Source organism: Thunnus maccoyii, chromosome 1 (genome assembly GCF_910596095.1).
Source record: "Thunnus maccoyii chromosome 1, fThuMac1.1, whole genome shotgun sequence".
NCBI classification, from domain to species: domain Eukaryota; kingdom Metazoa; phylum Chordata; class Actinopteri; order Scombriformes; family Scombridae; genus Thunnus; species Thunnus maccoyii.
Window position 1 is genome coordinate 30,824,578 of NC_056533.1, and position 15,131 is coordinate 30,839,708.

Here is a 15,131-nt window from a genome sequence, read left to right on the forward strand (position 1 = left end):
TGATCTCATCTCATCTAACTCTCAGCAAGAAATAGGCTAAGCATATTTTCCAAAATGTCTAACTAACGAGTTAATCTCTCTGTGTTTCAAAATGTCTTATCCCAGAACAGTAATGTAACGTCAGATGCTTCTAACACATGGATCCATCACCATCACACTCTGTTTGTGCCAGATGCTTTGAGCAGTGAGGCACTTTTCCTGATCAAACCCCTACTGACCTACAACTGCCAGACTGAGCGGTCGTAAAAGATCAATGATACTTTCTGTTAAACTATCAACCCATTTGTATAGACATGCACACACACACACACACATTAATGGGAGCCCATTGAAACAGACGGCCTTCCTGTCACAGCTGGTGGTTACTGCTCTCCTTGGCAGGCTCTTCTTCCCCCCTTTTTTCCCCTTACCACCCAAAAGCGCTGGCCAGGTTTGCCTCAGCATCTTTATCAATAGCTCCATCACTGAATCTCTTCTGGATTTATTGCCTCTGTCACAAGCAAATTGCCTCTCAACTTTGTTCCAAATGAACCTTTATTGAATGCCATATTGGAGCAGAATTGTCATGTGCAGCTTGAGCTCAACACAGCTGGATTAAATGAGTAAAACTGTATGCAGATATGACCTAGATGGGCGTTCCAAATCATTTCAATTTCCAGACACTTCTCTTTGTCATTGAGGTTCATTGCAGTAAATAGCAGTCACTGTATTTGTCTGCTCCCCATCTCTATTCATTCCCTGCTGAGGTTTATCATCTTCATGGCTCTGAGAGAGAGGAGAGACCTTGTTTACTGCCAATGTCTCATACTTTTCTTAAATATGGATGGAAATTAGTTTGGTGCCTGCCTCTCCCAAAGGATTACTGGCCACTTTCATCTCATTCTCATGATGGATTTTTTTACTCTCGTTAGTATGGATGGCACTTGGACTCCATATAGTAAACCTCTCTTGCGGCCTCTTTAGCTTTTCGGCACTGTCATTTATTTTTCAATCTCCCTCTGCTTCTTTTATTTCAGAGTAGCTGAATAGGCTTTCTAATAGAGCCACGAAATATCACTCTATCAGTCTCTGTCTCTCTCTGTCTGTCTTTACAGTAGCTTCCTACAGGTGAATTATAGTATGTATAAAAGCAACTCTTTCCATAATCCTTGGTCTTTTCATGTTTCTCACCACATCAGGGATCTTTAAGAGCACGTGCCACATCGATGTGCGCTGGTTCCCCTTTGATATACAGAAATGCGAATTGAAGTTTTTCTCCTGGGCGTACAATGGGTGGTCTCTGGACTTGAAGATGATGGAGGCGGAAATCTCTGACAACATCCCCAAAGGAGAATGGGATCTTGTTGGTAAGAGGAACCAATGGCCTGTGAAGTGCAGGGGTTTGATATTCAAAAGTGCATTACAAATGCAGATTATAATACATAAAAAGTCTCGAAAACACACACACAGCACAGGACAGAGGGTAAAGCACTGGGAGCCTTTTTGTTTAAACATCACCGTTTCTCAAAGTTTAGTCCTTTTAGATTTGATGCTGACTTCCTGAATCAGTTTATTCTGTTGACTGAAAGCATGAACTATAAATGGAAAAGAAGCTGCACCTATTGTGTGAAACGACTGAGCATAGAGTTTGAACCTACAGGTGGACACGGAGGAGGTGATGGACAGTAAAAGGAGATCACAGGAGATCAAACAAGCAACAGTAATAAAGGGGGGTAAATGCAATCAGGCTGGAGTCTAAAGAGAGGTAGCAACTGTTAAAAGAATATTAATGTTTTCACTTTCTTGTCAAGAGTTAGATGAGGAGTTCAATACCACTCTTGTCTGTCCATGGACTTGGTTAGAGGATAAAAGAGAGGCAGCCGTCAGTATTCAGAACTGGGATCTTAGAGCAGCAGAGAATGCTAAAGAGACGAACATCCAGTGTTCACAAATTTATAACATGTTCAAAGAAACACATGGATAGTTGACGGTAAAAATAATATTTTTCAGTGTTAGTTTTAGTTTTTAGTTAACAGTAACAGTATAATGTAATCCAATAAAGTAAACCAGCAATAAATCTTACCTTTCTGAAGCTTATGATGTTAAATCGTTTACCATGGAAGATTCCATTTTTTTTACTGGATGGCTTTATATCGAAGACGTGCTTTACAATATAAGGTGCTCCTGTTATTATTGCTCCCTATGTGAAGGAAATTATTTTTTCTACTTAACTTCTCACTCTTTCTCACACTTTCTGCCAGACTAGATTGTGTTTTGCTTTGTGTCACAGAGGTTACAGGGCGGAAGGAGGAGAAAAAATATGCCTGTTGCCCAGAGCCATACCCCGACGTCACCTATACTGTGGTGATGCGGAGACGGACCCTCTACTACTGCTTCAATCTGCTCATCCCCTGTGTCCTCATCTCCACTCTGGCCCTGCTTGTCTTCCTGCTTCCTGCTGACTCTGGAGAGAAGACTTCACTGGGTCAGAGAACTAAAATACACACACACACACACACATACACACACACTCACTCAAACATATTGTAGATCATCTGTCGGGCTCTGCTTCATTGCAGAAGTTAGAATAAGAGTGCAATCGCAATTCCCGGGAGGTGACACAATGCAAAGTAACATACTGTAGGCACACTAGTGCCTACAGTATGTTCCAGTAGCACTTTGCACTTTAATTTTTAGTGAGATTTTAGTGAGTTTTTTAATTGTTGTTGACACTTTATCACAGAGGGGTTGATTGATTTTGTCGTTAATTTTTGACTGTACTGTAGTTTGTGCTATTTTGTTGATATTGTAATTTTTTATAATATTTTTATTCCCTTATATATGTAAACAAGGTAGAAAAAATACACTTGAAATACCTTTCAATAGTAGAAAGGACTCAGAGCTCCACCAACACTAAAGAACCGAGAGGAGCCTTGGTCGATGTATATGCCAAGTCCCCTCTAAATTTTGTTTGATCTGCCCAAAGATCTGGATCTGTAACTTCTTGCAAGGCTTTTGAAGTGCATTATATTGTTTCTTTTTGTACCTTTTCCAATATTAATCATTCAAGGAAGAGTAGCGTTTGTATTGCTACAGTACTTGGACTTCAAACATAAGTGGAACAAAACACTGGCCATTCAATGTAAATATTACATACAGGCACAAACTGTTACCTAGCAACAACTGTGGTAAGCAGAAAAAAGGCAGGCAAGTGATTGCAGAGCAGACACTAAAATGCTCTTTTAATGTATAAAAAGTATAATTATATAATGTGTATGTACGGCAGAGACTGAAATACTGAGTACTGACTGAGTACTTTTTTAAGGACCATTCTACTTTGATCTAATTAATAGAATATTACAAATATTAATGTAAGATGTATATTCTGCAGTGCAGTGTTTCAAATCTGTAGTCCATGTGAATCAGAAACATCCCTCTATACATTTTTTACTATCCCCAGAAGACGATTTCAATTCTAAATGCCTCTCTGACCTGCTGTACTCTCCTCACTCAGAGTTTCATCAGTACAACTCACGCACACACCCTCACCAGACTCCATGATTGCATCATTGCATTGGCAGATAACATCATCTTTAGGTAATATAATGCTTAGGTATTCAGCTGTGACTCATTTGTCCAGCTTGTTTCTATACACAGTTCAACTGCACAGAACTCAGGCCAAATCAATTTCTATACATGTCTGACCCTTTAAATCATTTTTGGATTTGATGAGTGCCTTAATGAGGTGACAAATATTCTTGAAATGCATTTCTTTCTCTGGTATTCCCAGAAATGTTTACGTCAAAAATGTATTGAAGTTCATGCCAAATTCAGCAGAATGCTAAACAGCTGTTATCTGCTAGGTAATATAGGTAGCATTTTTGGGTCTTCCATTATAGTTAATTGAATATTGGGGGGTTTGGGACTGTTGGTCAGACAAAACAAGACATTTCGAGACGTCACATTGGGCTTTAGAAAATTGCAGTGTGCATTTTTCACTGTTTCCTGATGTTTTATTGATCAAACAATTCATTGAGAAAATAATTGGCAGATTAGTCAGTAATTAAAGTAATTGTTAGTTGCAGCCGTAGTACTTTCATATCAAAATGTTTACAGGCTTATTGAGCATTGTTAACATGTTGACTTGACTGAGATCTAACATACTTCAAATGAAATGGCTGAAAACTAATGAGATCATCAAATCTAATCCTTTAGAGCCCAAGTGGTTTCAACACATATAAGCCAACCTTTCTATTATTCTTCAATATATTTTCCATCTACAACAACGTCATATCCGAGCCTGTTTGTGTTCCAGGTAATCAGTCATTCTGTGATAGACAATGGTATTGTTTTCATTAATCCACTTCCTTTGTGGTCTTGTGTAGTCAGCCGATAATCAGCACTGAGTGACTGTCTTAACTGTCAGAGGACTGGGAAAACTGTTTTATCTTATCTCAGTTGTCACAGTTGTCTTGAATGTTTGAACCTATTTCATGCATAAATTATACAGGCTTGGAGAAGACAGAATCTGTGAGTGATGGTGGTGGTGGTGGTGTGTGTGTGTTTGTGTGTGTGTGTGTTTGTATACTGTATTTGTGAGTGGGGGCATTGATTTATGCAGTTTGTGCCTTCCCCTGATCATTGGAGTCCTTCATTAATCACACTGTACTTTATAGCCAGATGTGTGGGCTTTTGTATTTATGTGTTTATGTGTTTGCATTTCCTCTAATGTTTTGATTGCTCATAGCCAGATAAATGGAATATGAAATGAGAATTGCTTTTGTGATGTATACTATGCTGTTGTAGATGTTAATGCTCCTCAGTAGTTTTGAAAGGGCTTTATAGTTTACTGCATACATCAAGTATATGTCATGAGTTACTGTACAGTGTGTTTCCTTTTAAAAGTGTGTGCAAGTGTTCCTCATCTTGTTGGGACATAAATCTTTTTACACAGTCACATTGTGGTGACTCGACTCCCTTATGGGGACAAAAAGCAAGTCCCCTTAACATAAATCATCTATCTACTAAAGCAAGGAATCTCTGTGTGTCTGTATGTATGTATGTCCTTTGTGTATCTCTTGAACTGTTCATCCAATCAACATCACTTGGCTGTCATTTGGCTGCATTTTTATTTTTAAGTTAGTGTTTCTAAGGGTTGTTCATATAAGAAGATTTATCAGCAATACTACATTTATTTTTCATGGGGTTGGTTCATCCACACCACTAAGCAAAATCCATCTCCATGTAGTATCTAGCCATACAGGTAGTGAAATTTTTATCTGCTGAATTTTTGAGATGTTCGCCTTTGAGACATCTGCCCCCATCCCAGGATAATGGAAGTGAATGGAATTTAAGTGCAGAGATATCAATGGTGTAACAGCAGCGTAGTTTATTAAGATGTACTTCTTAAAGCTTGGTAAGACTTCAAGAGCCAGTGGCTTAGCAATGTCAGATCATTAGTGAAAACTCCTTGGATGATCCAACCTTAATGTCTGCTCATAGGTATATTGAGATACCTCTTTGTCTCTCTCTGCTTGTACCTTCTCATGTGATGTGACTGTGACATATGACTATCTTCAACAACTCCATAACTCAGAATTTTAGGATTTTGAGGATTGTACCTCACATTCGGCTACTGTGCCATAGGAGTAGCAGCATAAAATGAAATTGAAACAATTCAATGCATTACAAGTGCATGGAAGAAAATTGAGGACTAAATGCAAAATACGAACAAATATGAACAACAGAAAAGAACGGAGAACAATGCAACTGGAAACACTTGAATTTCATAAAAGTATTCATAACAGTAAGAATCAGGGAATAGCCTACTTAATTGTTTTCATATCATTACAAAATATTTGATGGAAAAGTGTGTTTGACTTCATAGTTTAATCACGGGGTCCTTTTATAACTGTGCGATTTGAATGCTTTACAGTTTGTGGTAACTGAGATTTGGTCTCCTTCCCAGGAATTACAGTCATGCTCTCCCTGATGGTCTTTATGCTGCTAGTTGCAGAGATTATGCCTGCTACATCAGACTCTGTGCCTTTAATAGGTAAGCCATGCTAAAGTTAACAACAGTCACTATTGGTGTCAACTACTGCATATGTGTTGTCATTTTTCATCAGGGCTTGTCTTCTATCACAGGGTAATTAAGTTTAAGCGGCCATCCAATATTTTGATTTTCTGTGTAGAGATCAGTGTCTCCATGCTAGACACAGTAAAATTAAGTAGCTTTATGCATTTCTCTCTTGTCTTTGAATTTTTCTCGTATCTGTTCTATCTTCTCTGTGCTCTGCCAGCTCAGTACTTTGCCACCACTAAGGTCATTGTTGGTCTGTCAGTAATTGCTACAGTTTTGGTCTTACAATATCACCATCATGACCCTGACGGAAGCAAGATGCCAAAGTGGGTGAGTGTCTTTTCATCTGTGACTATTAATATTAATATGCATTTGTTTATGTGTCCAGCAGGTATTGTTACAGGCAGAAATGTGCTGAGAGCTCCTCTGAACAGCACCTGAAAATTAATTGGTGTTCAGAGGTTCTTGTTAAAATGTGCTAAAGTTAACCAGCAGGTTGTGCAAACAGCACCATGTTACAGTAGAGAAATATGAAAATACAAAATTTCTTGACCCGGCTCAAAAAGTCACAACAAAAAGGGAAACCACACCATAGCAAACATTTAAACAAAAAAACTTTATTACACAAAATTACCAAATTAGACCAAATTAAAACAGATTAGAGGTGCCAATTAAATCGAGGTGATAACTAATTAAAGTATGGCATGTGGATGTCAGTGAAATCAGTACTATGTGTGAGGTTTTGATGAGTTGTGCTTGTAAATGTATAGTTGTGTATATGGGTGCGACAAGAAAAGTAACTATACTAACAGTATTCATTATAAATACTAACAGGCACACGAAACAAAATTAAAAAACACCGAACAACAAGGATGTTACTCAGGCAGCCCACTAGGGTGCCACAGACTATACCAGCCCACCAGGGCATGAGAAAGGGCATCCACCACAACATTATCCCTGCCCTTAATATGCCTAATGTCCAAAGCGTGGGACTGTAGGTACATAGAAACACCGGTTCGGATAATTCAATGAACAAAGAAAAGTAAAGGGTTATGGTCAGTGTAAACCACTACTGGGCCACCCTCCAGAACTGACACATCTCAAAGTGCTGGAGGGCCCAGACCAGGGCCAACACCTCCTTCTCATTAGTCGAGTAGTTGAGTTTGTTATGAGTTAAACTTCTTAAACCAACCCCTCAACTGCCCTTATGCATCCACACAAAATCAGCCAATTCAGCCATTTGAAGCATGGTGGATGGCTTCTGCTCATTTACATAAGTAGCAATGCATCGAGGAATAGCGTTTTAAACACAATGAACTCACAAAGACTGTCAAAAGTATCAACTTTTGCAGCTGAACACCTGCGGTGAAAATGGGATGTCAAATCACGGTTAAACTCCATGTTTGTTTGCTTATCACCCTTTACCCAATTTCTGTCGATACGCTTCAGGGACCAACTCATATGCCTTTAACACAGCTGCTTTCACTGCCTCATAATCCAAGCCATCCTCTCCACATACAGCTGACTATGCCTCCTAGGCTCTCTCAGTGAAGACGCACTGAAGCATAAGCACTCTGTCTAAATCTGGCCAATTTTTTGCATCTGCAACACGCTCAGAAAGAGTGAAAAGAGTGTTAGGGTCACGCTCATTAAACTTCGGCACCAAATGCAGATTAGCAAAAACATCAACGGAGACAGAATCCTCCTTACTAGACACCCACCCCTCTACCCCTGGAGAAAGCTTGCACTCTCTGATTAACTGTAACTTTGACTGCTCTAACTCCAATTTAAGTTTCTCAGTGTTGTGCTGCATTTTCTCCAACTCAAGCTTCTGTGCCTGCCAAAGTTTCTCTAACTCAAGCTTCTCCTTGTCCATGTGTCTCTGTGACTTCTCCTTCTCAAACTTCAAGGCTAACAGTTCCTTGTGCTGCTCAAAAGTCAAACCAGCTGTCTGCACACCTGCTGGGGCAGACACCAGCACAGGCGATGGCTCCGCTGCGGCCACACAACGCTCACTTTTATGTAACACCTCATTCAAACAAAGACAACAAAACCACTTTTCTAATCTCATCTTTACGACTTTTCTCTGCAACAATGCCATAACGGTCAGCTGTCTCCACTAACTGATCCTTTTTACAGCCATTCACAAATGCCACTGAAAAAACTCTGACAAGGATGCCATAATTACAAATACGGATACAGAAAACAATGTGTTCATTGCCATACAGGCACTAGGGCCCTTGACAGAATTTCCTCGTAACTGCCTAGCCAAAACTTGCTAAAACTCAACCCTAGTTTTCGTGTGGTACTTGTGGTGGGTACTTCCGCACAGCATTGACTGTAATAATAATAATTATATACAGGCAATGACTGTAGCCTGACAGCCCAGTGAAGCAACCATCAAATGGGGACCCACCTGCAGCTGCGGATGTGCCCCCGAGACAGCTGCTCTAGCCACTTTACCTTTGTGTATGGGTGCGAAAAGCAAAATAATCAACTAAATAGCATAACAAACCAAATTACAAGCAGGTGTCTGGAAGGGAGAGCAGAGAGAAATAATGACTACTACTATTAGAGAAATAGACTGGAAACAACCTGAAGGTTTCAGAGTCTAACCAGTGTGCTTCCTTAAATGTTTCTTTCTGTCTTGCACAAGGACGCCTCTTGATATAAGAACATAATGGAAAGTTACAGCGAAAGAATGTTAAAGCACAAAGCAAAGTGGTTACCTGCACTTTAATATAGCTTTTGCTATTGTGAACTGTTGACCAAAGACTTTTAGGTGTCCTGATACGTGATTCAAAGTACATTTGACAACTAATCAGAAACTGCTATTAGTCATGGTATAATCAGCTTTCCATTGTGATTGGTCAGTTTGTGAAGAGGGATATTGACTTGTGAAATGCCTCCCTGAAAAGCTGAGCTTATTCCTTGCAACACAAACTTGTAACCCAGACTTCAAGGATGATAACTGGTTATATATTCTTTGGAAAATACTCAGGAATACGAGTGCAGGAATACAGGCACTAAATAGCACTAAACACAGAAAAGGCTTGATGCTGCCTGAGGAAGAGATGAAACATGTTGCAATCCAAAGTAGCTGCTGATCCAAGCCTTTATCTGTAATTTACTGCCCACCTGGGAAGCCTTTTCCACTCCAGTGTTTCCTCATGGATTCCCACTGTATATATTCTTTGGAACATGTATTCTACAGTTCACTTAAGTTCAGTTAGTTTAAAGTCCCATGACATTGTATCATTACTTTGGGGACATCAGACAGTGGGGGATGAGTCTTAAAGGATAAGTTCAAAATTTTTCAAGTCTGTCCTAAAATAATAGTCTGGTGCCCAAATTAGCAAATTTGGAGGGAACTTCCTAATGGTCAGTATGAACAGGAGGAGTGATTACAATTCTCATATGTGCACCTGTTTTAAGATAGACTTGAAAATGTATGAACCTATCCTTCAAGCATAAACCAATGGGCTATGAGTTATGGAGCATGATTTGAAAAGATGGCCAGAAAGGTGTTGACTTAAGGTCACTTCGGATGAGGCTCTGTTTTTCAGGATGTAGCAGTTTTTAGTGTTGTCTCTAAAAGTGAATATGAGCGTTATCCTTATTCATTGTTGTTTGATCCCAAAGACCCATGTCTTCCTCCTGAACTGGTGTGCCTGGTTCCTGCGCATGAAGCGCCCGGGTGAAGAGCGGGTGCGTCCAGCTTGCCACAACAATGTTCCACGGAGCAGCCTGACCAGCATGGAACTCAATGTTAACGCCTCAGCCCCCCAATCCACCAACTGCAACATGCTCTATGTTGGCAGCCGTGGCCTGGAGAGCATTCACCACACCACAGCTGCCCCCTCGCCTGACTCTGGGATCCTCTGTGGACAGCTTATTGGACGAGGAGGTGAGGATGAGGTTCTCCTCCCTACAGGTCAGAGCTCCTCAGTGGGCAACGTGGAACCAGAGCTGGCCAAGATCTTAGATGAAGTGCGCTATATTGCCAAACACTTCCGTAACCAAGATGAGTACAAGTCGGTGCGCAATGAGTGGAAATTTGCTGCAGCTGTTATTGACCGGCTCTGTCTCATGGCTTTCTCACTCTTCACTATCCTCTGCACCATCGGGATTCTTATGTCAGCACCAAACTTTGTTGAGGCCATTTCCAAGGACTTTTTTGGTTGAGGACTTGATCAGAAAAAAATACTTCAATGAAAAAAAAAGCTTATACCAATCACTTTTATCACAGAGTAACCATTTGTAAACTAATTAGGCAGCAATTTGGACACACTTAAGTCTGCTAATGTGAATGAGATTCATCACCAAATATTTAACCCTACTAAAGTCTAATTGGCTATTAATTCAGGCAAAATGTATGTAAAGCATAAATACTGTAATTGAATCTATGCCTTACAATTTATAGTGAAAATGACCAGCTTTTGCCTTTTTATATGACACAGACTGATGTACTAAAACTGTAAAACATCTAAATATGATCTCTATGTACCGTTTTCACATGATTCTGTAAAATGCTTATACTACAAAGTGTTGTTTTAAGTTGTGTAATTTGCTAACAAATAAAGAATGTAACTGTTGTTTATGTTACATGTGTATTATTGTTTATTACAGTGTATCTATGAAAAGATTCTCACTAAAATCTATGCTATATATAAAACATTGCAGCCATAGTATCTTGTATTGAAATGTATTTGTTGTATCACATTATTACTCATATATTCAAAACAATTAAGTGATGTTGTTCATTGCATTTCTATTGATACAAATTATTGTTGATTAGTGTCATAAGCATAAACAAATACCTCAGTTTGACAATGTTCTCACTTGCTCTGACTCATTGTTTCTTTTTTATTTTTATTGTAACAATTTTCTTAAAGGTAATAATTAAAGGTCAAAATCTTTTCATGTCAGTCAATTTTTATTTATTTTGTTTTTGCTCTTGTCCAGTCAACAATTGTACTGTAATGTCTCAAAAATAAATGTATTTTTTGTATTTGGAAATGGGACCGAATATGAAAAATGTTTTCTTTTTATAGAGCACTGTGTTTTTATGCTAGTTTTTTACAATCATACTGCAGCTCCCTCCGCATTTTCCTATTTTGATGGCAAATGATAACCTCGACGCTTAAGTGCATTTCAGTTTGCTATCAAATTGAAACAGACAACAGAAGTAAAACAGACTGACACAGCAAGCCTTTAGAGAGCCAGCCAGTAAAATCCCAAAGCTCTTCTGGGCAGCTAAAACATAGATATAATATATAGATAGACAGATATAATACAGCATGGTGTGAAGAATAATGAGTCGTCAGTGACATCTAACTTGGCAAAAGTATTGTGCCTTAAGACAAGAATAAAAAATTGCATAGAACAAGTTCCTGAAAATTCAGAACCATTTGATTTAATGTCTTAATCAAAACTTGACTTAATTACTAGTTCACTGATGACTGGTTTAATTCCACTGCCAGTGAATAACAACCAATTAAAAAAAGGAAAATAAAATGTTTTCCAGTTGAGTCAAGAATGTATGTGTGATTTACAGTGGTTAATTTTGGAGTGAATGTCATGAATGTCATAGTTATACACAAGATATTGTGAAAAATGCTCCCTGGCAGTATTCCTTACCCTTCCCAAACTTCAATGCAATTTATAGTTTGTGTGTTGTAGACCAATTCTTTAACTAATACTCAGGTAAAGTGCAAGTAAGTTAAATGAGTGTACTCTAGTGAAGCTAGACATGGCTACTTGATTAAATGTACTTCACTGGTATCTAGGGTGGTAGCAGTATTCAGATCCTTTACTTAAATAAAAGTACCAATACAGCAATGTAAAAATACTCCATTACATGAAAAATTCTTCGTAAGTAAAAGTACATTATTAGCGTAAAATGTAGTTGCAGTAAAAGTAGGGGTTTGGTCCTGATTGATATATTATTATATATGACATCATTAGATTATTAATACTAAAGCATCAGTGTGTAAGCAGCATGTTACCGTTGTAGCTGCTGGAGGTGGAGCTAATTTCAACTACTTTATATAGGCTACAATTAGCTAGTTTAGGCCAGTGGTTCCCAACATATGGGTCAGGCCCCTCTAAAGGGACACCAGATAAATCTGAGCGGTCGTGAAATGATTAATGGGAGAGGAAAGAAGAAGAAACAAAGTTCTAATATACAAATCTGTTTTTAGTTTTTGGACTTTTTCTCTAATCTCTGATTTTTGGTGAAATATTGGATCATTTGAACATTTATTGAAATGAAACCATGTGAGTAGTTTAGAGGGAAAAATCACTATTTGGTGGAGCTGTTAACAACTCATAGACATCTGAAATGTGACCCCGACTACACACTGCTTTTTGTAAGATATGAAAAGCCAAAAAAGGTTGGAAACCACTGGTTTCAACTTAAACAATTTGTTGTCTTTTAAAAGCTTGTTATATTGTGTATATTGTGTCAAATCTTCATCTGAAAAGCAACTAAAGCTGTCAAATAAATGTAGTGGGGTAGAAAATACAATATTTCCCTCTGAAATGTAGTGGAGTGGAAGTATAAAGTAGCATCAAATGGAAATATTCAAGTAAAGTACAAGTACCTCGAATTTGTACTTAAGTTCAGTACTTAAATAAGTGTACCTAAGTACTTACGTGCAAAAAGGAATCCGTTCATGATGTCTGTCGCGTAGCAACAGTTTAGTCAAAAAATATAACCTCACAATGGAGGGAAAATAAAGTCACTGTAAAGTTTCAACATCAAGTATATCTCAAGGCTTTCACTGTGTTACTAAACTGCCACCTAGTGACTGAGTTTAATAAGCTCAGTTCATCGCACCAAACTAAACAGCCAGTAATAGAGGGATCTAGTCGCAGTGATTTGAAAAGTCTGAGACTATCCAAAGATTAAAAAAGTTCTCCAATGCTCCGTGACAAAATAACGGCACTATCCGTGTGATTATAGTTTAATTCGGCGCTGGTTTGAAGGAGTATAAATTGGGTGGAACCATAATCCAACGCCACTGGTTTTGTCAGGATGACATTCAAGTGTGCTCTCGCGAGATTTGTAAGGAAGTCTTAACTTTTCCACGTTTCAAGTGATTATTTTAACCAAAACCACGATCTTTCCCTAACCCTAACCAAGTGTTTTTTGTGCCTAGACCTAAGGAGACCTTAATCACGAGTTAACACACCATAAAACAGCGAGACAAGAATATTTAAGCGGCTCGCGAGAGTTTCGCAAATTACATGTAACGTCTACTTGTTATGTGCACCTTTGTTATGTCGCCGACTCGAAACGCATTCATGCTATGAGTTTGGATTTAACACGCCACCGGCATCTTTGGTTTGAGTTTAAAGTCTTACAGTTGTTGAAATGTCGGACGCTTTATTGCAGTGGTGTGTGGACCAGTTACACCACAAGTTTGGACTGGAGGCATGTGAAGACATCGTCCAGTAAGTGACAGTAACTCTGCTAGTTAAATCTGAACGGTCTGCCAACAAGCTAGCGTTAACACGAGATAAAACAGCTAGCTGGTAGTACTGTGAAAAATACGTAGAAATAAAACATGTTTAAATTTTTCAGAGTGATTAAATAAAATGTGGTCTGTCTGTGTATCAAAATGTCATCCATTATGGACTTGTTACGCTTTGATACAGCTAAAAAATGTAATAGGAGTAAGTAGGCAGTTTGATGGGTGTAGCTATTTATTTGCAAAATACTTATCTTAATAACATTGTTATGCAATAACATGTAAGATAACTTAAATAGCAGCCCATGTACTGTCACTCTAATAGCACATTTACTTTAAACAAGAGGGACGAAACCAGACATGGTCTCCTGCAGGGGCATCATAGATGAAACCACTGGACCCTGCTGTTTTCTTTTTCACATGCCGCCATGTCACCTTTCTCTTCAGGTCCATGACACAGACACCATATTGTTTTCTGTTTCTTTGCACACTGCTTTTTACCTCTGTTACTAGCCTAACTTACATTGTTTTATTGTATTTCTCTAGAGGCAAAGTTTTGTTGCTTACTGATGCTCTGGAATGGACACCCCCCATGAAAAATTGTTGTTCCTTCTCTAGATGTGCTCTCCAAAACTCAAAGTTTGGTTTTATGCACAGAACAACACAATCTTTGAGTGTCCAAACCACAAAATCGCAGTAATTACTGTCTGTCACAAATATTTGTGTTTGGACTTGTGTTTAGTGACCTTGTTTGATGGCAGTAGTTGCTGTCTTTGGCCAAACATGCGTCTTGTATGGAGTTGTTTCTGTACTTGGAAGCACACTTAAATTCAATGCAACCTTTTCCACAGCAAGTGCACCTCACTGTGCCATAATGCTCCCACTTGAGGGAAAGCTGGGTGTATGAAAAACCCACATGTTGCAACCTCTTGGCTGTTGTGTTGCCCCTTTCGATATACTGTAGGTCTTCCTTGCCTCTTCTTCATGTGTTATGACCCAAGCGACATCAGCTGTGGTACATTTGCTATCCTTAGGATAGGAAACCTTTTTGACAGTTGACAGAGCTGGTGAGTGTGATCCTGCCTACTTTAGCGGCAAACCAAAATGACAATTTCTCCTGTTCTCATGTCCTCTTTTCAATCTGCTCAGCCTGATCCTCCAAAACATCAACTTGTTTTTTTTTTTAGCGCCTGGTAATGCTATTCCAAAAGTGAGAAATCACATCCATCAAGCCTGGTGTCACGTAGGCAGAGAAGGGATTTCAGATTTGTCACACCTTGCACAGGATCTCTGAACTCTTTACAGTAATGTGGCAGCACATTCAGTATAACAGATTTGCCACCTGCTTATGCAGATCAGCGCAAAATCGTGTTAGATCCAGATGTGTCGGTGATGGTACAGTGATCTTCTTCCTGGCACAAGTCCTCAAGCCAGTCCTGTTGTCAGTCTCACCATCCAGAAGACAGTTCAGGGATTCGGCAGCAGCAGAAGTGTAATCAATCTTATGGCCCACCTCAACATGCACTTTGTTCACATTTCTTCGAAGGATCCAGTATGCAGGTTTGTCTGTGACAGTCCTCATTTCCCTGCATAGT

The 15,131-nt window shown here is 39.0% G+C and overlaps 2 protein-coding genes across 3 annotated transcripts in view; both read left to right on the plus strand.

Moving 5' to 3' along the window:
* Positions 1-12,005, plus strand: part of LOC121894610 (neuronal acetylcholine receptor subunit alpha-7-like) — a 30,830-nt gene extending 18,825 nt beyond the window's left edge. The window contains exons 6-10 of one of the 2 annotated variants that reach the window (XM_042407324.1): positions 1,179-1,346; positions 2,270-2,464; positions 5,948-6,034; positions 6,282-6,391; positions 9,704-12,004. In XM_042407324.1, the coding sequence (XP_042263258.1) occupies positions 1,179-1,346; positions 2,270-2,464; positions 5,948-6,034; positions 6,282-6,391; positions 9,704-10,246 (1,103 nt within the window). In that variant the 3' untranslated portion in view covers positions 10,247-12,004. Of the gene's footprint in view, positions 1-1,178; positions 1,347-2,269; positions 2,465-5,947; positions 6,035-6,281; positions 6,392-9,703 lie in introns of both variants that reach the window. The other variant, XM_042407332.1, reaches the window with a different exon arrangement.
* A 1,088-nt stretch (positions 12,006-13,093) lies between these two features.
* The window catches only part of trip4 (thyroid hormone receptor interactor 4), a 77,923-nt gene continuing 75,885 nt past the window's right edge, over positions 13,094-15,131 (plus strand). Inside the window, exon 1 of the mRNA XM_042407311.1 lies at positions 13,094-13,519. Coding sequence (XP_042263245.1) covers positions 13,440-13,519 — 80 coding nt within the window. The 5' untranslated portion in view covers positions 13,094-13,439. The remainder of the gene's footprint in view (positions 13,520-15,131) is intronic.